Source organism: Orcinus orca, chromosome 15 (genome assembly GCF_937001465.1).
Source record: "Orcinus orca chromosome 15, mOrcOrc1.1, whole genome shotgun sequence".
Lineage (NCBI taxonomy): Eukaryota > Metazoa > Chordata > Mammalia > Artiodactyla > Delphinidae > Orcinus > Orcinus orca.
The window spans coordinates 49,874,360-49,900,114 of NC_064573.1; the positions used below are offsets into that span (position 1 = coordinate 49,874,360).

Consider the following 25,755-nt stretch of genomic DNA (forward strand, 5'->3'; position numbering starts at 1 on the left):
ACACTTTGAAATGGTTAATTTTATGTTAAGTGAACTTCACCTCAGAGAGAGAGTGTGAGTTAACTCCTTAAGTGTTTTAAGGGTAGAGCAGATGCAGGTTATTCCCAGATCAGAGGAAACCACAGTGAAACAATGGTGAGGATGAGGTCGGGAAGCTTAAGGGAGCAGGGTAAAATGCCAGCGTGTTAGATGGGTGATGCACATGGGCCTTGAAATTACCCAGCAAGATGGCAGGGCTTGGGGTGGAATTGGAAGAGTGTGAGCCGGTGCTGGTCTTCAGAAGTTGTGCAGATTGTAATCCAGAGGGGTTGGTAGATGCTGCTGCTAGGGAATCTTAGAGACAGTGACAGCGGGATGGGCAGAGATGCCAGAGGAGAGCCGTATTCCTGAGGCAGCAGGAATCATGTTTTGGGAGCTGCACTGGAGAGAGCAAAGAGTACAGACCCTCTCCCCTGCCTTGCACACTAGACAAAAATGAATAGTCTCAGAGGACACTAAGGTTTTACTCAAGACAGGGAAGAGAGAGGGCGGGCTGTGGGGACAAGGGAAGTTTATTCATCCTGAGTTGGAGTTCCAGGTTAGAACAGAGTTTGTGGGTTAACAATTTTAATGGTTGTGTGTCAACAGTTAAGGTATATACCTGACGCCACCAACTATGTGCTCCTTAAAAAGCACAATAGAATTTTACAATACTTACAGTTTACATTTACAAATATTATTAATAGGAAAAATGGGGTTTACCAACGACAGCATGTTATTGTATGTTATCTGTTTGTTTAGTCCTATGCTATTTAACAGTGAGCTCTTGAATGGTGTAACGGCCATTTTGCTGTGAAGTGGAATAAGCACAATGTTTAAAAGATTTAGTTCCAGTTTTTACTCCTATCATCTCTGTTGATAAACTCGCTGGTGATCAACAGAGATGAAGCTATTCTAGAATTCGCACTGCCTCAGCACGTGGAATCAGCAGATTCTTCAGTCTCTAAAGGGAACTGAAATAAAGCTCTTTAGTCTTTATTATTGAAATTAGTTAAGTCTATTTTGCAAGTACCTGTTTCAGGCAATCAACAAATATTTACTAACTGCTTAGGATATTCCTAAAGTCCTGTGGGAGAAAAAAAGAACGGTGAGATATGGTTGGAGAGATAACATATTCACATAACAACATTGAATGATAATACAAAACTTCTGTCTCGAAAGTGTGCATGATTAATTGCCACATGACAGCTATAGACAACAAATATTTCAGGATTCATTGTGGGTTGATGAGATGTGGAAAGGCTTCATGGAGGAGGTGTTATCAAATTAGACCACGAAGTTTGGAGAGAAGCTATAAAGCTAATTTAGCTGGAAGGAACAGTAGTGTAAGGATAGGAAAGTCCATTATATGTTTAGTGATGACTCAGTATTTTCATAAGGTTTCTAGAGTGGGATTTTATGGATATAGGTTAGTTAGGTTCAGTTGGGACACAGTGGTTTTTGAACGTTATGCAACCCAGTGCCATTTTCTTTCTTTCTTTTTTTTTTTGGCCAAGCTCTGGGGCTTGTGGGAGCTTAGTTCCCCAACCAGGGATTGAACCCAAGCCCTTGGCAGTGAAAGCCAAGACTGCTAACCACTGGACTGCTAGGGAATTCCCCATTGCCATTTTCTAATAACAAATATTTTGTTTGTTCTCTTTACTGCACATTATTTTCTTTAAATTGATGTAATGTTCTGACTATAAAGGATAAACAAAAGGTGGATAATTTTTAATAAAATACATGTACTTGATTCCACTTAGATAAGGTATCCAAAGTAGTAGAAAGAAAGTAGAATGGTGGTTCCCAGGAGCTGGGAGAGCAGGAAAAGAGGAGTTGTTCAGTGGGTATAGAATTTCAGTTTAGCAGGATGCAAAAGTTCTAGAAATCTGTTGCACAACAATGCGCATGTAATTAACACTACTATACACTTAAAAATGGTTAAAATGGTTATATAACAAATTATATGTTGTATATTTTTAATACAATAAAAATGTGAACTTGAATATGTAAGTATGTCTAAGAGTGGATTTCTTTTCATTTGGTTTGCTCAGGATTCACTGTATCTGAAGATTCATGCCTTACATTAGTTCTGGGAAAAAATGCCTCTCACGTTCTATGTATTCTCTTTTTACTGAATTTTTTTTTTTTTTTTTTTTTGCCTGAGTCAGGTCTTAGTTATGGCATGCGGTCTCTCTTGTTGAGGCATTCAGACTCAGTAGTTGTGGTGCATGGGCTTAGTTGCTCTGTGGCATGTGGGATCTTAGTTCCCCGACTAGGGATCAAATCCGCGTCCCCTGCATTGGAAGGCGGGTTCTTTACCACTGGACCACCAGGGAAGTCCCTGAATTCATATTAAATAGAATTAGACCTGCTCATTCTGTCCACCATGACTCTTAACCACATTTTCATATTTTTCATATCTTTGTCTCTTTGTACTGTGTGCTTTTTATTGAAGTAAAATACACATACAAAGTAATACATACACAACTATATGAATATTGCAAAGTGAGCACATCATGGAACCATCAGGAAACAGAATACTACCAGCACTCCAGAGCTACCCCTCATGACCACTTCCAATCCTAGCACTCTCAAGGATTGTCATTATCCTCGTTCCCTTAGTTTTGAAGTTGATGGTCTCCATGGGATGTGGTTTTGTTAGGGGGGTCTGTTTTTTCTTATAACACTTTTATTGAGGTATAATTCACATACCATATAATTCACCAATTTGCAGTGTACAATACAATGATTTTTTAGTATGTTCACTAAGTTGTGCAACCATCAACACAATTTTAGAACATTTTCATCACCCCATAAAGAAACCCCACATCATTAGCAGTCACTCTGCATTTCCCCTAGCCCCAGGCAACCACTATTCTATTTTCTGTTTCTATAGATTTGCCCACTCTGGCTATTTCTATAAATGGAATCACACAACATGTGGTCTTTTGTGACTGGCTTCTTTCACTTAGCATTTGAGATAATTTTTGTATGTTGTATGAGGTAGGGGTCCACCTTCATTCTTTTGCATGTGGATATCCAGTTGTCCTGGAACTACTGGTTAAATTTGCTCCTTGGATTCTCTTGGTGCCCTTGTCAAAATTCAATTGGTCATAAGTGTGAGGAGTTACTTCTGGATCTCACTTCTATTCCATTGATCTATATATATATATTCTTATGCCAGTATCACACTCTCTTGACTACTGAGGTTTTGTAGTAATCTTTGAAATCAAGAACTATGAGTCCTTTAACTTTGTTTTTTTAAAGATTGTTTTATCTATAATGGGTCGCTTGAATTTCCATATGAATTTTAAGATCAGCTTATTAATTTCTACAGATAAACCAACTGGAATTTTGATGGGATTTTGTGTTGAATTTGTAGATCAAATTGGGGAATATTGCCATTTTAACAATATTAAGTCTTCTGATCCATGAGCATGGGGTATCTCTCCATTTATTTTGGTCTTCTTCAGTGTCCTTCAATAATGTTATGTAGTGTTCAGAGTATAAATTTTCACTTATTTTGCTAAATTTATTCCTAAATATTTTGTTCTTTTTGGTGCTATTTTTATTTAATTAATTAATTAATTAATTTGGCCACAGCTGTGGGGCTTGCAGACTCTAAGTTCCCTGACCTGGGATTGAACCCGGGTCAGAGTAGTGAAAGTGCCGAATCCTAACCACTAGACCACCAGGGAACTCCCCTTTTTGGTGCTATTTTAAATGAAATTGTTTCATTAATTTCTTCTTCACATTGTTCATTGCAAGTGTATTGAAATACAGTTGACTTTTTGATCTTGTGTCTTGCAAACTTTCTGAACTCATCTATTAGTTCTAATAGTATTTCTTTAGTGGATTCATTAAGATTTTCTGTATTCAAAATCCTGTCATCTGTAACAGAGATAGTTTTACTTTTTTTGCAGTCTGGATGCCTTTAAAGTTTTTTTCTTGCCTTATTTTCCTGGATAGAGCCTCCAATACAATGTTGAATAGAAGTGGCAAGAATGGCCATCCTTGTCTTGTTCCTGATCTTAGGGAGAAAAGCATTGTCTCTCATCATTAAGCATAATGTTAACTGCAGGTGACTTTTATTGTGTTGAGTAAGTTCCCTTCTTTTTTTCTAATTTCTTTTATGTTTTATTAAAATTTATTTATTCATTTATTTTTGGCTGTGTTGGGCCTTCGTTGCTGCGCGCGGGCTTTCTCTAGTTGCGGCAAGCGGGTGCTGCTCTTCATCGTGGTGCGCGGGCTTCTCATTGCGGTGGCTTCTCTTGTTGCGGAGCACAGGCTGTAGGCGTGAGGGCTTCAGTAGTTGTGGCGCGAGGGCTCAGTAGTTGTGGCACTCAGACTCCGTAGTTGTGGTTCGTGGGCTCTAGAGCGCAGGCTCAGTAGTTGTGGTGCACGGGCTTAGTTGCTCCGCGGCATGTGGGATCTTCCCGGACCAGGGCTTTAACCCGCGTCCCCTGCATTGGCAGGCGGATTCTTAACCACTGCGCCACCAGTCCGTGTTTTTTTGGCTGTGCCTTGCAACATGTAGGTGGGATCTTAGTTTCCTGATGAGGGATTGAACCCCGTGCCCCCTGCAGTGATAGCGCAGAGTCTTAACCACTGGACCGCCAGGGAAGTTCCTCTTTTTATGTTTTTGTTATGGAAGGGTGTTTAACTTTGTCAAATGCCTTATCTGTTTCTACTTGAGATGGTGATGTGATTTTTGTCCTTTACTATATTGATATGGTGTATTGCATTAATTGATTTTTGGATGTTAAACTAACCTTATTTCTTGGGATAAATCACTTGTGGTCAGGGTGTATACTCCTTTTTTATGTTGCTGGATTCCATTTGCTAGTGTTTTGTTGAGGATTTTTGCATCTATATCCATAAGAGATATTGATATTCTTTTTTCCTAAGGGAAATTTAGGAAGTTTCAAAAAGTGTGCAGCCACTTCTGCCGTCTTTTGAGAATTGTCCATGTGTGCTGTCAAAAAATTCATTATTAAAAAAGATTTTTGAGGAGAAAAACCCCACAAGTTATTGTTTAATCCAAGCTCCCTTCTTTGTTTATTCAAGAAACATTTTTTTGAGCACTTAACAGTCAATTTTCAAAAAGCAAATTAATGACTATGACCCTTTGGCCTCAAAGATCTCAATTAACAATACAACTAGTTAAATCTTTTTGTGTGAATAGAAGGTCTATCACAGTCTCATATATAGCAGCTTGTTGTTTATCAATGTAAGACCTGGTAATTTCATTTTTATTCAGTATTAGTTTAGTTTGTTTTGTGGAACAGAATAATGCAGCTTTGGAAAAATCAATACTTCTGGTAAGATCTACAGCACTTTTGCTACGAATGTCAACTTCTATTTGCATGGTTCTTTACTGTGCTGGTCGTTCCTGCTTGTTAAGCAAATTTTGTCAGAGAAAATGAGTTAAGCAATAACTAGGAAGTAATAAGGCCTGAATTGAATTTGTTCACCTCTTAAAAGAGTCCAGGGAAATCTCAGGTATATAACAACCATTTATTTCAAGCAAATTCTATTGGGCAAAAAGTTTCTTTGTAAGGACTGTTTAGCTCTGAAATAGGTTTTCTAAATATTGTCAAGGAAAAATAAATTTTTAGTTTATTTGTGTTTTATGTGGAGACAATATATCCAGTATTTTCTTGGATAATACAGTTTGATAAGCAATTTTACATTGGGCATACAGATAAAAAAGAGTGAAGGCTTCCTGGTGCATGGGGTATTTCTAAAAATCTGTATGTTTCTATATGTGCGGACACTTGTACCTCTAGTTCCTGACAAAGTCCCTCAGTATGTTTTTGTGCATGTCTACTACTGTCTGCCCGAAGCCTAACTAGGTCATTTTTCCTCCCTAGAGACTAGGAATAGGGGCTGTGCTTGAAGCTCTACTTCTGGAAGGATTTATTTTATGGAAATTTCAAAGCAATTGGATTGACTTCTCCTAAAGAAAAAACTACGCTGATTATAGTTCCTGCCCCCTCAGCCTTCCTTCTTTTAAAATAACATTTCTTGTTGTTAGCTTTTTTGTGTCGTTTGCAAAAGTAGTACAGACTCGATGAAGAAAATTGGGAAAATTCAGTAAAGCACAAACAACATTTTGCTCCCACCGCTTAGAGCTAGCTATGGACATTTTTTCTTTAAATGCTAATGGACTGTTGTGAACTGTTCTGTCAGCTGCTTTTTTCCCCACTTCTACCATTTTCTACTTTTTTTACAACAACTACTGTCCGCTCTTGCTCTACGGGCGGTAGCAGCCCTGGGGGACCTATTCCTCCCTCCGCTGTCCTGGGCAGCTGAGTGCCGCCCAGCCCACCGCGAGGCTACGAGGCCTGCGAACGCGCGGCCTCTTTAAGAGGCAGGCACCGGGGGCGGTCCCTGCGCGGATTGGCTGAGCTCGCAGTCACGTGGCGGTCGTAGCAGTCGTGGTGTAGGTGGACCGGCTCGCGCGGCGGCCGTGGGGCTTCTGCGGGGTCCCCGGGAAGGGGCTCAAATTAACAGATGTGCATGAGGAGGTGCCTGGTCGGCCTCACGTTTTGTACCTGCTACCTGGCTTCTTACCTTACGAACAAGGTGAGGAGGGCGGGCTTCTTACCTCACGAACAAGGTGAGGAAGGCGGGCGCGGGGTGCTGATGATTGCCCGTGGGCGATCTTAGTCCCCAAATCGTGTGTAGAGCAAATGCTGCCTCCAGCTTTTTATCTGATTTGTTCCTGATGACGATGGAGAAGAAAACGACTCTGTGTACCATGCTCTTTTAGAAATAAGATTTGTTGGACGGTACTGTCCCCAGTTCTCGTCCTGTAATGCATTCTTTACATCTCCTGGGAAACTGGATGTTTTTGACTGGTGAATTCCCAGGAACTTAATTTTTGGATATGTGGACCACTTTTTAGGGAAAGAAAAAGCAATTGGCTCCTGTTCCCTCGAGGAGGAAGAGTAGGCGAAGAAATCATGCACATCCTGCTTTCTCTTCTAAACATGCCCCTGCCCCAGAACCCCACAAGGTTCCAGAAACCTTTAAATAGAAGATACCAATCCATCTCCATCTCTGCCTCACACCACTGATTCTCAAACCTATTTTTTCTATGTCACCATCCCAGGCACTTCCAGTATATTCAAGATTTTTTCATGGAATTATTTTTTTTTTTTTTTTTTTTTTTGCGGTACGCGGGCCTCTCACTGTTGTGGCCTCTCCCGTTGCGGAGCACAGGCTCCGGATGCGCAGGCTCAGCGGCCATGGCTCACGGGCGCAGCCGCTCCGCGGCATGTGGAATCTTCCCAGACTGGGGCACGAACCCATGTCCCTTGCATCGGCAGGCGGACTCTCAACCACTGTGCCACCAGGGAAGCCCCTTCATGGAATTATTTTAAAAAATAAGATGTAAACTTAATTTTGTTTAATGTCGTAGAACTCTTTTGATGAAGAGGCAGAAAAGCAGTGGTACCATGTTTTTGTTTTGTTAGGAGGGAGAAGCTGGCCTTGGATTTGGTACCATGCAGGGAAATGTTGGATCCCTGTGGGCTAGGGTGGGGCATCACCCCCTGTCCTGGACTCCAGGGTGGACACCAAGCCAAAGTGGCAATAGGGAGCTCAGGACCTCCTTCCCCCACTGTAGGGTCTTGACTGCTCTCTCCCCACTCCCTCTTGAGAATAAAGCCCTCTTGCTCTCTGGAAAAGAACTATTAGCAAATAGCGATAAATGAGCATTTGTTATCGTCATGAACATTGTTGAGGATGATGTAGGTCATGGCCCACATGCTCAATCCTTTCTCTGTCTCAGTTTTACAAAGAAAATATCGTGGAAAAGTGGAGGGGAACAAACTGAATTGTGTGAGTAAATAGACTTTAGAGAAGAATGAAGGTCCATTTCTAGGAAACACAGACCAGAGCACAGGTAGTTAACCATAATTGTGGCATTTAGGAGCTCATACGAGGGGAATTACATGTTGATTAATCCATGGGGAAAAAAAGTATAAATGTAAACTTGCCCAACACCAGTCTATTGCACTTTTCAGATCATGTGAAGTATCAGTAGAACCCTTGCTTAAAGCCATTTAATGGTTTTTAGGCTTTTAAAAAATTCTTAAAGTGTTCAGTCATAGAAAACAATAGAAAAAGATACCCAGAAAGATAAAATACAGTTCTCCCATTCATAATGTGCTGTAAATTTGGTTAAAAGACATAATAGAAATACAAGTTGACCTTAACTGAGTTAACTTTAAACAAATCCTTAAAAAACACACCTAAAAATGTAATATACCTAAGAAGAATTAGTTAGGAAAAAAATCCTAAGAATGCAAAAACCAAACAAAACCCTAAAAATGGAAGGAAAACAAAGGAAAGAATGAACAGGATGCAGTTCTTACTTGAAGAGAAACACAGAAGGCGGTGGATTTTTAGGTAAACTGGGCAGTAGTTAAAGTGGATACCCCGAGAAAACAAACAGTGTCCAGGGGTTTGTCTGGTTTTCTCTGGTGTTACCGCAGTTATAACATGGCACTTCCGGGGTCTGGGACGATGCTGAGGGGTCAGATGTCCACAATATCTGGCCCAGCTGCTGTGTGTTCCACTTTGTTGCGTCCCCAACTGAGAGATTGTCAGGTTTCTGGTGACCCTGGGGAAAGCAAGTCCCCCCTCTCTTTTTTTTTTTTTAATTGTATTGGAGTATAGTTAATTTACAATGTTGTGTTAGTTCAAGTGTACAGCAAAGTGACTCAGTTATACATATACATATATTCATTCTTTTTCAGATTTTTTTCTTGTATAGGTTATCACAGAATATTGAGTAGAGTTCCCTGTGCTATACAGTAGGTCCTTGCTGGTTATCTATCTTATGTATAGTAGGGTATGTATGTTAATACGAAGCCCCTGATTTATCCCTCCCCCCAACATTCCCTTTTGGTAACCATAAGTTTGTTTTCGATATCTGTAAGTCTGTTTCTATTTTGTAAGTAAGTTCATTTGTATCACTTAAAAAAAAAATTAGATTCCACATGTGAGTGAGAGCATATGATATTTGTCTTTCTCTGTCTGACTTACTTCACTTAGTCTCTCTCTTTAGTATGAATTGGAAGGTCATTTTTTTTCCCAGTGTGTGATTTTTTGGGGAGGAATAAAAAAGGCCTTTTTGAAACTTGAGTATACTTATGTTTCTTTAGTAGGGATTTCTTTGATTATATGATCTATCAATTCTCTATAATTTGAAAATGTCCATTAATTTGGTATTTGTTTTTCAGTATGTCCTGTCTGTCTTGAAATTTACCTACCCTACATTATTCCAAGGGTGAGTATCTTTTATGCACTTTATATACATTTGTAGGAAATGTCCAACCAGCATCATTAAATGTTGTTCAAAATATATTTAATGACTGCATAGATTTTTTCATTAGATAGACATCCTGTAATTTATTTAGTCATTCTATTAATGGCATTTGAATGGTGTCCCATTTTGGGGGTATAAACACAACAATGTTCTCAGACAGTTTTTGCATTCAGATCTGCTAAATTTCTAACTATTTCTTTGGAATAGATTCCTATATAAGAAATTTAGATTAAAGAACATGAACTTCTTTAGTAGTCTGCTTGAATATTAAAAAATTCTTTTCCAGTGTCTTTTTACCAATTTACATTGTAACCCAGCCTGTGTATGAAAGTTTCTATGTATTATACTCAAACCATGACTGTTACTTTCTCCCTCTCTGCTGATTTCATGAGCAAAAAATGGTATCATATTATTTTGTCTTATCATTTCTTAGATTATTCATGAAATTGGACAGTTTTCTTATGTTATCCACTTGCATCTCTTTTTTTAGTGTCTATTTGTGCCTTTTACCCTTTTATTTTATTTTTTCTTTTTTTAACCCTTTTATTTTTACTAGGGTTTTAGTATTTTTTTTATTATTTAATGAATTCTTCATATTTAAAGGATGCCAACCACTTTTCTATCATATTTATTGGAATTTCTTTTTTTTTTCAATTTTTTCTTTGCCATTTCATTTTGTTTATAATTACCTTGATTATTTAGTTTTTTTAAGTGACATCATAGAGAATTCATCGTTTGAATGTAGGAATGAAGCAGCAGAGAGAAACAGATGAATCCAGTGTGTGATCTTGTGACTGAGAGATGCTATTATTAGGAAGAAGATAGAAAATGGTGTAGAGTTGGGTCAACAGTCTAGAAAAATGGTAGAGGCAGCATGGAGTGCTCTGGCGTTCACATTTCCCCTTCTCACCTCAAACTTCCACCCCCGCCCCCATCTTTTAAAAAAATATATTTTAGTTTTAAATTGATCGTTTCTTTTGTGATAGCTACCATTGCTTTTATGTTTATTCTTCTCTATCACAAGATCATATAGATATTCACCTATAAGTCATTAAAGCTTTTTTCAATTCTTAATTATGATCCGTTTATTTTAGTGTATGGTGCAATGTGAAGAAATCATTCCTCCCCTAATGGTTTTTTATTTATACTAGCCCCATTTATTATATTTTATTGTATAATCCTTCCTTTTGCCTTTGGGTCATTAGTATCATATGTAAAGTCATTTTTCTAGGGTCTGTTTTTGAGCACTTATTTGTCAGTTTTTATGGAAAGGGGCTAGTGGTAAATTGTTTTCATTATTATAGCATTTAAATATGTGGCACAGCACGCCATCCCTCTTCTCTTTTTCCTTTTTTTTTTTTTTAAGTGTCACACAATTGCACCCAGAAAAGCAGGGATAGAGATCTTAATATCAATCAAGGTTGAATTCAGGACAAAAACATTAAGCAAATGAAGAAAGCTGTGTTAACAATGTTAAAGCAATGCAGTTCAAAATGAAAAGACACATTATAATGCCGGAGCATGCAGTTCAAAGTGAAAATAAAATAGTGATGAATATCTATCAACCAAACAACAGGGCATCGTCATTTGTCAAATAAAAACAGCAGGAATACCAGGGCTAAATAGGAACATACTAGTGATAGGAGACAAATTTACTACTGTTTTTCCATGACAGATCAATTGGACCAACAAAACACTAGAACATATGTATATATTTGATAAATAATACAATTAATAGATAAATATCAAACTCTGTATCTTGAAAATAGAGATTATGCCCCCCTTTCGAATGCCCATGGAATATTCACCATGAATAAAACATCAATTATTTTTAAAAAATATAAAGCAATTATACAATCCCAGTGCACTAAAACCAGATCTTTATATCAAAAACAAAAATCCCTACCTACAAAGGGCTCTTGAACATATAAAAAGATATTCTTCATTCATAAGAAAATATAATTTTAAACTGTATTGAGGTATATTTTTACCAACAAGGTTTGCAAAATGAAACTTCAAAATTTGATAGCGTAGCATTGATGAGAATGAAAGAAAGCAGGTGCTCTCATATATTGACCATGGGTGGCAAACTGGTACAATATCTATGATTGGCACTTTGGCAGAATATAGCATGGTTTGAATCCTTCAATCCAGCAATTCCACTTCCAGTAATTTACTTGAGAGGTTTACTTGCATTTATGTAAATGAAATATGTACAAAGATATACATGTGAAACATTGCAGCTGTTTGTGACAGCATTTTTATTTTTTCAATTTTATTTTATTTATATTTTATACAGCAGGTTCTTATGAGGTATCCATTTTATACATATCAGTGTATACATGTCAATCCCAATCTCCCAATTCATCCCCCCCTCCCCTGCCGCTTTCCCCCCTTGGTGGCCATACGTTTGTTCTTTACATCTGTGTCTCTATTTCTGCCTTACAAACTGGTTCATCTGTACCATTTTTCTAGATTCCACATATATGCGTTAATATATGGTATTTGTTTATCTCTTTCTGACTTACTTCATTCTGTATGACAGTCTCTAGGTCCATCCACGAGACAGCATTTTTTTTAATAATGACTTTTTTTTTTAAATATTTATTTATTTGGCTGTGTCAGGTCTTAGCTGCGGGTCTTAGTTCCCCCTCGGCATGTGGGATCTTAGTTCCCCAACCAGGGATTGAGCCCTTGTCCCCTGCATTGGAAGGCGGATTCTTAACCACTGACCACCAGGGACGTCCCAGAGAGCATTTTTAAACAACCTAATTTTCATCTATACAGAACCAATTAAATAAATTATATTGTATTCCTAATGGAATACTATTCAAATGTTAAAAAATAAGGAAACTCTTGTGTATTGACAAGGGAAGGTCTTCAAGATTCATTTAATGGAGAACAAAAGCAAGTCCATAACAGTATAGTACATTACCATCAAGTAGAAATGTGTGTATGTTTTCCTTATTTAAAAAAAAGATGAAGACACTAGTAAGAGTGGTTACATTAGGGAACTACTAAGGTGGTGGACAGGGAAGTGCAGATAGTGGACAGGGAAGAGAAGACTTTTCACCACTTTTTTATGCTTTTGAATTTTTGTTCTGTATATTATCACCGATATGTTATTTCAGATGAACTTTAGAATTACTTTGTCGTTTCTCCATAATATTTCACAGCAAAACTTAAAAAAAAATATCATCTATGATCGTGTATATTTCAGTCAATAAAGCTGGGATGTTGTTTTCTCATTTTCTTTTCTTTTAATTTAATTTTATTATTTTTGGCTGCACTGGGTCTTCGTTGCTGCACGCGGGCTTTCTCTAGTTGCCGTGAGCGGGGGCTACTCTTCGTTGTGGTGTGCGGGCTTCTCATGGCAGTGGCTTCTCTTGTTGCGGAGCTTGGACTCTAGGCACGCGGGCTTCAGTAGTTGTGGTATGTGGGCTTCAGTAGTTGTGGCTCGCAGGCTCTAGAGTGCAGGCTCAGTAGTTGTAGCGCATGGGCTTAGTTGCTTTGCGGCATGTGGGATCTTCCCGGACCAGGGCTCGCACCCGTGTCCCCTGCATTAGCAGGCGGATTCTTAACCACTGTGCCACCAGGGAAGCCCCTGTTTTTCCATTTGCTGATCCTGATTGTCCTTTCACTTCTCTCCGGGTAGAGGGACTTAGGGAAGTTAGTGGGAAAAGGTGATGTTTTCACCTGAATTGCCTTTTCCCCTCCTTCTCTGTAGATGTCAGACTGAATGCACCTCCCCCGATAGAATGTAAGGTCTACAAATGCAAGAATTAAGCAACAAAAACAATCCATTTTGTCACTGGCGTATCCCTGATGCCTAGAACCATGCCAGGGACACAGGAGGCACATAGTAGGGCAGAATAACTCATTCTAAGAAAATTGGTCGCATGCATATGCCAGTCACTGTTTTAGACACTTGGACTACTTCAGTGAAGGAAAGAAAAATCCCTGCCCTCCTAGAGCCTGCTCATTTCTTCTTCAGTTTACCTGGGGTGAATGGTACCTTGTATCCAGTCGCCCTACTCAGAAACCTGTGTTATTCTTGATTTCTTTGTCTCCTTCACCCCAACGTCTAATCAACAGCTAGGACCTCTAAACATCTTTAGAACCTGTCCACCTTCTTCATCGCCTCTTCCTGGGCCACTATCATCTCTCAAATCACCCTAACAACTCCTAACTTGCTTCCTGGCCCCTGGTCTTGCTTTTCTCAGCAAACATTCTCTCCCTTGTAAAGAGACAGAGCTTTCCCCAAGGTAAATGTGGCAGTGTCGCTCCCGTGCTGCAGACCCTTCAGTGGGTCCCCAGTTTGCAGCCCCAGCTCGTTGACGATTGATATGGCCCCTTGTGACCAGCCCCCGCCTCGAGTACTCACATGCTAAGGTCAGGCCAATTGAACCTCTGTAAGAAGCTTTGCTGGAGCCATTGTCTCTCTTACCTGTGGGCCCTGGTCCATTCTGGGTCTCCCGCTTTGCACAGGCTTCAGGCTTTTGCTTGAATTTACTTCCTCTAGGAAGAGTCACCCAACCCCCTAGACTGGATTAACTGCCTCTGCTAGGGTGTTTTGTGCTACCTGGTACTCTTCCCATTAGGACTGTATCACACTTCATTGTAATTATTGGTTAATTAGCTTACTTCCCTCTAGACCAGAGTTTCTCGGCCTCAGCGCCATTGGTATTTTGCACTAGATAACTCTGTTGTGGAGGGCTGTCCGGCACGTTGTAAGGTGTGGGGCAGCATCCTGGCTTCTACTCATCAGGTGCCAGTAGCAACCCTTCCCCCATCCCCAATTGTGACAACCAAAAATGTCTCCAAATGTCCCCTGGGGGGGAAGATCCACATGATTGAGATCCACTGCTCTAGACCGAGCTGTTGGAAGACACGACCCATATCTGTCCACTCCGCCTGGCGGTGTCATTGAAGTCTTCACAAGGGAGACGTAACACCTGGATCTTACAGGATGAGCAGGTGTCCACCAACACGGAGGAGAAGGGAAGACGTTATGGGTCACGAGGGCCGCACGTGCAAGCTCTAAAAAGTATGAAATGGCCTGGCACATTACCGAGGCTATGGCCTGTTCGGTGTGGCTGGAATGTGGCTGCCACTGACAGATGGACAGGAACTGACCCTGGAGAGGGGCAGCTGCAAGTCCTGGAATGCTTCTATGTCACATGCAAGTGACTTTGTTCTGTAGACCAGGGGTTCTCCGGTGTCGTGTCCCAACACACGGGTGTGCTGTAATAACCTCCGAGGTAGGTGTCTCAAGTCATAACTAAAAATAAGGTTTTGAAATTTATGAATGACTCACCAAAAATAGAGTAAAAGCAATTAGTGTGGAATAGGATACAGTTATGCCTGTAGTACTGGTCACTCATTTGGCATTTTGCTGTGCTTTCTGCAGTGGGAGAGGGAGGGGTGTTTATCTTGTCACCTGTGCTCCCCCTAAACTCTGCACGTGAGGAAATGTGTCTCATGTGAGCTTCATGACCCCAAGTGTGTTGCAGCAGAAAAGAGGCCGAGGGCTGCTGCCTACAGCACCAGGAAGAATCAGCTATTTTTAAAACAAGTGAGGGGCACAATTAGGTTTGCATTTTAGAACAAACCCTTTCGCTGCAGGATGGAGAATGGATGGTGCAGGGCAGCCCTGGAGAGAAGGGGACCGGTTAGGGAACTGATGCTGTGGTCCAGGTGTGGGATGATGAGAGTCTGAATTAAGCAGATGGGTGGAGGGGAAGGCTTCGGGTTTCAGAGAGGTTATGGGGATAAAGTCAATAGGAATTTGTAAGTTGTTGAGGGAGGTGACGACAGAGGAGGGCTGGGATGACATCTAGGTTTCTGGTTTGGCTGATTAGGGATAGTAGGAGAATGACCAGGATGGGGAGAGGGAAGTTCAAGGTAATGTTTTAGGCATGTTATCATCGGGAGCTTGTGGGGTATCAGGGTGGCCATATCCTCGTGAGAAGGGGGATATGGGAACCATTAGTGCAGAGGTCATAGAGAAGTGGTGGCTGTGGGTGAGATTGTTCAGGAAAAGTCTAGAATAAGAAGAGGAGACCATCAGTGTCAGCACTGAATGGTACAGCTGGACTCAGGGAATAGTAGAGATTGAGAAGGATGGGTCTGAGAATTGGGATGATAATTTGGAGAAAGTGGGAGAAAGGAGTTGTAAGAAGGATCACGTGTCTATTTGTGTCACTCGACAGATCTGCTGGGGGTGGATGGCATTTGAGACCATGGCACTCTGTTAAATTCACATTGGCCCTTATCCTTTTCAGGTGGCAGACATTAATTGGTGGACTCTTGCTTCATGTGTCATGGAAACTGGGCTGGGCGGAGATCAACAGCAATTCAAGGTAGGACCACCTCTTCTGTGATTGATTCATGACTCATACCAGCTTCCTTGTGTATTATTTAACTTCTTGTGGTGTTACATTGGGAAACACGGGTGTTTATTTGAGTTGTATGATCTCTTAATTCCCTTCTAATCTTAAGATTAAATGATGTTGTAATCAAATAGAGCTCAAGTAGTGTTTTCCTGGTTAATAATGCCACTCTTATAATATTAAAATAAATTGAGATATACAATTTATAATACCATATTAATTTGGCTTTGTTGTAGATCATAGGACTGCTATGAATAAGTTATTAAATCAGCTTTAAATTTTTTGGGTAAATTTTTAATTTTGAAATTATTTCCTGCTTACAGAAAAGTTAGAAATAGTACAAAGAAGTCCCGTATCCTTTACTCAGATTCCCCAATTATTATTTCACCTTGCTTCTCTTATCAGTTTCACTTGATATATACATACATATTTGTATACATGTAATTTTTTTCTGAATTATTTGAAGGTAAGTTGCAGATTTTTTTTTACTTCTGAATTGTTGAGCATGTATCTCCTAAGAGCAAGGTTGTTCTCTTACAGGACTACAGCAGTTATCAAAGTGAGGAAGTTAACATTGATGCAATACTATTATCTCACGTATAGACTGATTCACGTTTTGCCAGTTTTCTCAGTAACATTCTTTCTAGCCCTCTCCACAAAAATTTGATCCAGGGTCTGATTCAGATCACACATTGTTGTTATGATCCTATTAAGACCGCTTTTCAAATGGATTTGAAAGAAATGTCAAAGACAATGACATTTTTCAACCAAAATTGTAATCCGAATTGGCTATTCAGTCCTGCCTCACCCAAATAAATCCTCATGATTCTTTGAGAGCATCATGCCTTGCCTGAAATGATGCACAAAATGAAAAGAAAATGAAGTCAAGGTTTACATGAATAAGGTAAACAACCCAACTGAATGATCAGGCCAAACCATTTGCCTCGTGGTCCAAGTTATCTGCCCAACTTCTCCATGAATTAGATTAACTGCTTCGTTGCTAAGTCATCCCTTGGCCTGGCGCTCTGGAGAAGCTTTGAGAATGAGTCCAGTATAAATATTAATAATTTTGGCTTCTTCTGAAAATATTTAACTGGAGAGCAAAACACTGGTATGAAGAAGTTTGACAAGGGAGAGGCCCTGGGAACTGAGGTGTGGATTAATTTCCCTGACCCTATTACATCACAGTCCATATTCTGAAAGACTGTCACACACAAGATGCTTAACTAATCCAAAGGAGTAGTTCATTAAGTCATAATTTTACATTTCCATGGTAGAGCGTCCTCCACTTGATAAAACCCCAAAATATAAAATTTGGGGATTTTATATGTGTTACTAAGCACAGGTCTTACTTTATCCTCCATTGTTATGGTGGATAGTTCAAAGAGAATGGGTCTTCATTTAAACGAATAGGAGCCCTGAATTCACAAGGACTGTGGTAGTTCTAAGATTTAGTTCTAAGATTTAGTTAAATGATGAAGCATTTTGACTCCAAATAGTTGAATGTATTCCTCCACAGAAGCAAGAGATTGGACTAGAATCAGGGAATTGGCCGTCAGATTTTGCGCTGGGGTCCACCGGTGCTGATCAACATGGATCTTCCTCTTTTTTTTTTTTTTTTTTTTGCGGTATGCGGGCCTCTCACTGCTGTGGCCTCTCCCATTGCGGAGCACAGGCTCCAGACGCGCAGGCTCAGCGGCCATGGCTCACGGGCCCAGCCGCTCCGCGGCATGTGGGATCTTCCCGGACCCGGGCATGAACCCGTGTTCCCTGCATCGGCAGGCAGACTCTCAACCACTGCGCCACCAGGGAAGCCCCGGATCTTCCTCTTTTACAGTGTTCCTGACTATGATTATCTTATAATTTCTGATGTGAATTATTTACTTGTTCATAATGGTCATTTAAACATCACCTTAGGGAATTCCCTGGTGGTGCAGTGGTTGGGACTCTGTGCTTTCCCTGCCCAGGGCTTGGGTTTGATCCCTGCTCGGGGAACTAGGATCCCACAGGCTGTGCGGTGTGGCCAAAAAAAAAAAAAAAAAATTAAAATTAAATAAACATTACCTTAGTCATATTTCCTTAAAAGTGATGCCATTGTTCATACTCAAACATTTTTTTGTATGTAAAATATACATAACATAAATTTTACCATTTTTAAACATTTTTTAAGTGTACGATTCAGTGGCATTAAGTACATTCACAATGTTATGCAACCATTACCACCATCCATTTCCAGACCTTTTCACCATTCTAAACAGAAACTCTGTACCCATTAAACAATAGCTCCCCCTTTCTCCTTCCACCGCCCCCCCAGGCCCCTGGTAAAGCTCTGTTCTACGTTGTCTCTATGAATTTACCTATTCTAGGTACCTCCTTTAAATGGAATCATACAGTATTTGTCCTTTTGTGACTGGTTTATTTCACTTGGCATAATGTCTGCGAGCTTCATCTATGTTGAAGCATGTGTGAGGATTTCCTTCCTTTTTAAGGCTGAATAATATTCCATTGTGTGTATAGAGCACATTTTGTTTATATACCGCATTTTGTTTATCCATTCATCCCTTGATGGAATTCTTCATATTCTTATTGCTTTTTTTGGAGGTGGGTAGAGGGGATGACTAGTAGAACTGGGTGAAGTCAAAGATTCTCAAGATGCTTCTCCTGGAAGAAGTGGTCCTTGACAGAGACGGATCCACTAGACACTGTTGTCCCTTTAACTTGCATGACGCTAGGCGCCACCCATCTCAGAAGAGCCATAATCATATCCCTTTTTGGTCCCCTTGCTAAATCTCCCGGAGACTTTTTCACCTCTATCCCCTGGACTTCCTTAGGTGGTTTCACAGCCACGCACACATGGTGTCAGCTCAGCTAAGCTTCTCGTCAGAGATTCTAGTGTCTTAGTTTGTAGTGGGTCTTGTGGTTAATAACTGCTGTCACAGCTCAGGATTTCCAGTTACGATGGGCCCTGGGCAAAGAGGTGTTAGCAGGTAGCAAGCAGCAAGGACCCAGCTCCAGTGCTCCTGTGTGTGCCCGGGCTGGGTTTGTGTTTGCTGTGGCTGCTGTTTCCTGCTGGGCTTGGTTTTCCAGTGATGTCATCAGAGAACCAAAGCCCAGCTTTGCTGTGTGACTGTGTACTTGTGCAGAGATAGCAGAGGTTGGGCTCTACTAAAAATGGAAACAACAGCTGGAAGACCGTTTGGAGTCCCTGATGGCATGATAGAATGTCATCATGGAGTTATAGTGATGGGGCTGGAGGGTGGGCTCCAAATTGGTCCTTAATAGCTTATGCCACAGAGAGCTCATTTAGACTGTCCTTGCAGCCTGGAGCACAGCAGCAGAATCCCAGATTCCCTTGCAAACAAGTCGCAGACCCTGGCACCGTGTTTCTTACATTGCAAAGAGGCCATACCTGCGGTGGTTGTCAGCCTCTGGTCACATCATGTATTGACTCCACCCAGTGATCTGATGGAATCATTCTTCTCCCAGGATGTTTGCCTGGCAGCCAGTTGTTATCAGCGGGTGTTGGATGATGCCCTGGAAGCCTCTGTCTTGGGAAAGATAGCACTGGTTTTCAGTCACAAGCTTGTCATTATGTGGTGGCAACTGTTGTAGCCAAGACTTTGCAGAGCGTTGAAGTGATTTTTCTAGCAGATGTTGGAAGTCCTGTGCTGAAAGCTTTTTGTATTTCTAAAACATGATCCTAAACGAACACTGTGACCTGTTTCAGCTGACTGGAAGCCTGGTAGCACAGTGAGACCGTGTCACTCTGTTAGATTCTAGAACCATCGCTGAGGACCGACTCAGGCATGATTTCACTGGAGACTTTAGATGGCATCTCCTGGCTCCTATATTACCAGGCTGCATGTTTAAAGAAAAACATTTTGAAAGTAATCTTTAACCTACATGCAACTTTTTGTCCACTCTGCATATGAGGGTAAAATTTTGCTTCTCAAGGTTTTCAAGTATGAGAAATTCTAAGTTAAAAAAACCTATGCCATGATACCTTTGTGACCAGAGATTTCTAATAGATGAAGAAGCCCTCACACCACAATTTTACATTAAGAGTCTTTGCTGGGGAAGCATAACGAATATCTTTGTTAAAACCTCCAAATTAACTCAGCCTTCTCCCTAAAGAAATGAATAGTGAGACAATCAGGGTCGAGATTGTACTTCTTTTTAATTATTGATTATTTATTGTTTTTTAAGTGAGCTAGCCCACCTTTATGAAAGCTACTGGTGGTTGGAATTTCCCAAATCATGTTGTAATGTATTGATATTTCATTTTGAGTGACTCTTATACCTTTCTAAAAAGTCATCTCTGCTCACAGAGGAAAGTTAGCACTCAAATTCATGTATTTTTGATATTCTTCCCAGTTGTTTTCTCTCCAGAGGAATGCTTTACATATATACATATGTTGAAATTACTTTTTGGGGATAATACAGTGAACTTTCAAAACTTCCTCAGGAAACAAGCTTAGAGCCACGAAAAGGATAAAATATCAAATAAAAGCTGATTGGTGTTGGTGTGGTGATTGGGCTGGTACCTGGAGGGAATCCAGGAGGCCAGCGATGGCAAAAGGACAGGAGTTTCTGAAGTATCAGCTTTATTGAAGTGTCATTTGCAAATAAAATTTTAAGATGTTTAAAGTGTACAATGTGGTGATTTACTATACGTATACATTGTGAAAGATTCTCACCATCTAGTTAATGAACACATCCAGCACCTCACATATTTATCTTTTTTTTTTTTTTTTTTTTGCGGTACGTGGGCCTGTCACTGTTGTGGTCTCTCCCATTGCGGAGCACACGCTCCAGATGCGCAGGCTTAGCAGCCATGACTCATGGGCCCAGCAGCTCCGCGGCATGTGGGATCTTCCCGGACCGGGACACAAACCCGTGTCCCCTGCATCGGCAGGCGGACTCTCAACCACTGCGCCACCAGGGAAGCCCTTTTTTTTTTTTTTTCTTTTTTTTGGTGAGAACATTTAAGTTCTAGTCTCTTAGCAAATTTCAGTTATACAGTACAATGTGATCAACTGTAGTCAACGTGTTATACATTAGATCCTCATAGGATATGTTATTCATCATTCGTGAGTAATCAATATACATTATTCATCTTGCAGCCGAAAGTTTGTGCCCTTTTACCAAACTCTCCCTGTTCCCCTCACCCCCCAGTCCCTGACAATCACTTTTCTACTCTCTATTTCTCTAAGTTTGACTTTTTAAAAAAAGATTCCATGTAATAAGTGATGCCATGCAGTGTTTGCCTTTCTCGGGATGGGATATTTTGACCTTTGACACCTGCAGGTCATGCCCACGCCACTCAGTGCATAGGAATCTGCTGAACTCACGATTTGTCATAGATACACCACGTGTGGAAGTCACTCTGAGTCCATATAACCCTTTCTGGCCTCTTAAGTCCATGGTGTGAAATGTAAACCTCCCCAGACTGAGATCAAAGGAGTTACGTCTTGCACATTAGCTTGGATTTGCAGTCCCTCGTGGACTGTGCACAGGCAAGGTGCTTGTACTGGGTTTTCTTTCTTCCTCACGTCTATTAGAGATGAGATATGTGCCTCTTCTATCCTGCCTCACTTATTATTCGGGGACCTGGGTGGCCTATATTTCTTTTTCTTTTTTGGACTATATTTCTTAGTACTGACTTCTCTGTTCTGTGCCATGCCTGCCATCTGTCTCCTAAGGCTCACTTAACTGCACATCCAGTCTTGGTCCTCCCAGGGGAGGGGTGAGGCGCCCAAGGGTACCACCACTCGAAAGTTCCAGACGTTGGGACCCAAGCTGCCTTATTCTAAATCAGGGGTCAGCAAACAAGAGCCAGAAAGTAAATGTTTTAGGCTTTGTGGGCCATGCAGTCTCTGTCACAACTACTCAAATCTGCTGTTGTAGCGGGAAAGCAGCCATGACAACGTAAACGGATGGGTGTGTCTGTGTGCCAATAAAATGCTATTTTCAGCAACAGGCAGCAGGTGGGATTTGGCCCGCGGGCCCTTGTTTGCTGCCTCCCGGCTCTAAGCTATCCTCTTTGAGAAACAGTGTCATCACAGGGTTCTTGGGTCCAAGTAATATTAGGGCTGGACAAGGGAGTGTGGCCCTCTGTGAGTCAGGGAGAGAGTAAGGAATGAAGGAGAAAGGTCTAAGAATAGGAGGAAGCAGCGAGAAAAGGGAGTAAGACACTTTGAGGACCATATTCACCAGGAATGGACCAAAAAGATGAAATTAGGTGTCTTCTATAAGTAGGAAGTTAATGTATGCAGAAGTCCTTTTGAATTGTAAAGCAAATACTGATTTTACAGTTATAAGGTGTGTTACTGTTTTAGGCAGTGTCAATCAATGATCAACACATCAACTCTGGTATCTTGGTCAGGTGTTATTTTCATGTTTGGAAACTGCTTTGAGGTCACTAGGTGTCAGTATAATGCAGAGAACTTTTAAGACTCAAGGATCGCTCCAGGCTCCCATGAACAGATAAACTAAGTGTTTTCAGGGAGCAGATGTTCCCTCAATAATGCATGCTCTATTTGAAAAACAAATGATTTAATTTAATTAGCCTTCATCTCAATAACAACAGTTTTATGATTCATGCCAATAGACTATTGTTAGCTTCTTGTAAAATGCTTTATTCATCAGGGTTCTTAGGGACAGTAGAGCGTGCACAAGCAGAAAAGAAAAAGTACACGATGCAAACAAGATGCAGCATATGTGCTTATAACTCACGTAGGAATAATTGCGTATCACCACTATTTTCAAAGCAGACCCTGTAGCAAATAGTCCTTCAATAGAGTACAGCCTGCAGTCTTTCCCCCAAGGAGTTCCTGTAAGATCCCTCCTACACACACACACACACACACACACACACACACACACACACACACATACACACACACCCCTACCCCTGGCTCAGCCCTCACACCACGGAGACTCGAGATTCTGTCAGGACCTCCTCAGGATTTAATCCCATCTTGCCTCCTTTGATGGCACGTAGAACAATGTAAGAATAAACCAGCACAGAAGGCCCAGATGGTGCCACCTTATGAATTAAAGGTGGAGAGGAGGTGCCTTAATAGATGTGCCTCGTTTGTTCCTAATGCGCAGGCTGTTGGGTGTCTCAGAATCATGCAGTGTTAGAGCTGCCAAAGAGCGTCTCAGTCAGCTCAGGCTGCTGTCACAAAAGACCACGGACTGGGTACCTTAAACAGCAGACATTTATTTCTCACAGTTCTGGAGGCTGGGAAGTCCAAGATCAGGGTGCCAGTGTGGTTGGTTTCTGTTGAGGGTTTCTTGTGGGTTTACAGATGTCTGCTTTGTTCCTGTATCTTTACATGGTGGTAGTGTGTGTGTGTGGGAGAGAGAGAGGGGGAGAGAGAGAGAGAGAGATGGAGAAAGGAGGCATGCTCTCTTGTGTCTCTTCTTACAAGGGCACTAATCCCATCATGAGGGCTCCATCCTCATGACCTGATTACCTCCCAAGGGCCCCACCTCCAAATACTGTCATACTAGGGGTTAGGGTTTCAACATATGAATCTTGGGAGTACATAAACATGCAGATCATAGCAGAGAATGAGTCAGTATAACGTCTCTGGAAGGCAATTTTGTAATCAGTTACAAACTTTAACGTGTGTATCTTTGAACAGCAATTCCACTTCAGGAAATGTGTTCTGAATATTGTGAAAACATCATAAATATGAGCAGAGAATATATTCAAGGATAATCATTACTGTGTTAGAATAGTAAAAACCTAGGATAAGCTTAAATGTCAAGCCGTAGCCTGGTATTCAAGTATTAATAAATTGGGGATGACTTTTTTGACATGGAAAGATGTTAAGCAGGTTATAAAACAACCTGTGCAATTGGATCCCATTTTTGTTGAAATGTTCATACACGTGCATATGGATGCTGTTTGGAAGGAGATGTAACAAGGTATTAACAGTGGTTATCTTTGGGTAGTAGGATTGTAATTATAATGTTTTTCTTGATAATCTGTGTTTTCAAAATTTTCTAACATGGAAGGTACCACTTTTTAATAAGAAAAAGAGATAAATTATTATAGGAAACAAAATAACTGCCTCCATTTCAAGTTTCTAAATTCACGTCTGTTGAAGAAAAACATGTTTGTTTTTTAATGCAGTTGGTTTTTTGTTGTCACAGTTATAGGCTACAACATGATCGTTACAAATGTTTATTGAATTTGAAATTCTTAGGATTCTCGCATTGGGGCCATTTCAAACAGGCAGACGGCAGGATGTGGAACCTTTTGCTTGCATCCCTACCTTTGACAACTGAGTAGCTGTAAGCGCCAGCAATTCTGTTCAGGGCAAAGTCTCTGAAGCACTTGAGAAAAGCAGAGGAAGAAATGTGAATTAGAGTCATGACTGCAGTTTCCTGTTGTATCTTGCTGCTTTGTACCAAACTAGCAAGAGAAGGGAAAACTCTTTTTTTTAAGTTACAAAAATAATACATGGTGATTCATTCAGCAAGTATTTGAGTGCCTACTGTCTATGCCAGGTATTGTGTTAGGTGTAAGGGGTGCATAATGAACAAAACAGACAAAAATCCTTGCCCTCATAGAGCTACATTCTAATTGATGCAGACAGACAAGAAACAACTAAAAATGAAAGTGGATGATGTAATAGGTGTAGAGAAAAATAGAGCTGGGTAAGTGGATAATGTGTATGTGTGTGTGCCTGAGTATGGGCCAGTGGATGGGGGGGGTTGTTATTTTATATAGGGTGGATAAGAAGGACTCATGGATAAGAAGCTGTGACAAAGCGAGAGAGAGGCATGGACATATATACACTACCAAACGTAAGGTAGATAGCTAGTGGGAAGCAGCCGCATAGCACAGGGAGATCAGCTTGGTGCTTTGTGACTGCCTGGAGGGGTGGGATAGGGAGGGTGGGAGGGAGCCGCAAGAGGGAGGAGATATGGGAACCTATGTATAAGTATAACTGATTCACTTTGTTATAAAGCAGGAACTAACACACCATTGTAAAGCAATTATACTCCAATAAAGATGTAAAAAAAAAAAAAAAGATGACTTTTGAGCAGAGATTTGAATACGTGAAGGAGTGAACCATGCAGGTATCCGGAGGGGGAGGGCTCCAGGCTGAAGAATGTTTGATGATCAACAATGAGGTCAAAAGCAGTTTTATTCCACTTGTAAATGGAAACATCACTGTAGATATCTTTAAATACCTCAACAACGATAATAATAAATAATAAAGTATAGTCAAGTAGTACATATGTAGCCTCCGAAAGATACCAATTTATATCCCACAGCAGTATATGAAGGCATTAATTTTATGACCCCCTGTATAAGATACCATCTTTTAAAAATTGCTAGTTTCTTGGGCAAAACTTGATATATCATTGTTTTATTTTAAAGTTCTTTTTAGTATTAGGGCGGTTGAATAACTTTTCACATGTTTATTGGCCATTTGTGTTTCTTGTGTGTGTGTGTATGTGTATGAGAGAGAGACGCACACGTACACATACACAGACAGACAGGAAAAGGAGAGAGAAAATTACCTATTTCTGTCCTTTGAATGTTTTTCTTTTGGGGAGTTGTTTTTTTTCTTATTGATTTGTAAACACTCATTATACATCAAGGATATTAAACTCCAACCTGTTTTATATGTTGCCAGTGTTTTTCCTGGTTTGCTAATCATCTTTTCATTTTCTTTATGGTGTTTTGGCCATCTTCTGGCCATCTTAGGTGGATCTGTCAGTCTTTCCTAGTGGCATCTGAACTTGGAGTTATGTGTGGAAAAGCCAGAAGGAGAACATTTATTGAGTGTTGTTTTCAATGTGCCACGTGCTACCTCAATGCTGCGTATTCATTCTTTTAGCTAATTGTCTCAATAGCCTTCTGAGCATTATTATCGCCATTTTATAAATGTCAAACGGAGCTCTCACTGCAAACTAGCTTTAGAGTTGGGATATAAATCAACTAGCTTTAGAGTTGGATACAAATCTTCTAAATAG

The 25,755-nt window shown here is 40.5% G+C and overlaps 1 protein-coding gene and 1 long non-coding RNA gene across 9 annotated transcripts in view; both read left to right on the forward strand.

Annotated features, from left to right (window-relative positions):
• LOC125961273 (uncharacterized) overlaps window positions 1–25,755 on the forward strand; it is a 217,981-nt gene that overhangs the window by 48,064 nt on the left and 144,162 nt on the right. The window lies entirely within an intron of this gene.
• The window catches only part of TMEM241 (transmembrane protein 241), a 219,716-nt gene continuing 200,383 nt past the window's right edge, over window positions 6,423–25,755 (forward strand). For 6 of the 8 annotated variants that reach the window (XR_007471730.1, XR_007471731.1, XR_004485311.2 and 3 more), the window contains exons 1-3: window positions 6,427–6,609; window positions 9,276–9,322; window positions 15,646–15,723. Coding sequence is in view for 5 of the 8 variants with exons in the window: in XM_033435334.2 (XP_033291225.1) it covers window positions 6,538–6,609; window positions 9,276–9,322; window positions 15,646–15,723 (197 nt within the window). In the remaining 3 variants the exon portion in view is untranslated. Of the gene's footprint in view, window positions 6,610–9,275; window positions 9,323–15,645; window positions 15,724–25,755 lie in introns of all 8 variants that reach the window. The other 2 variants (XM_033435331.2, XM_004273785.3) reach the window with 2 other exon arrangements.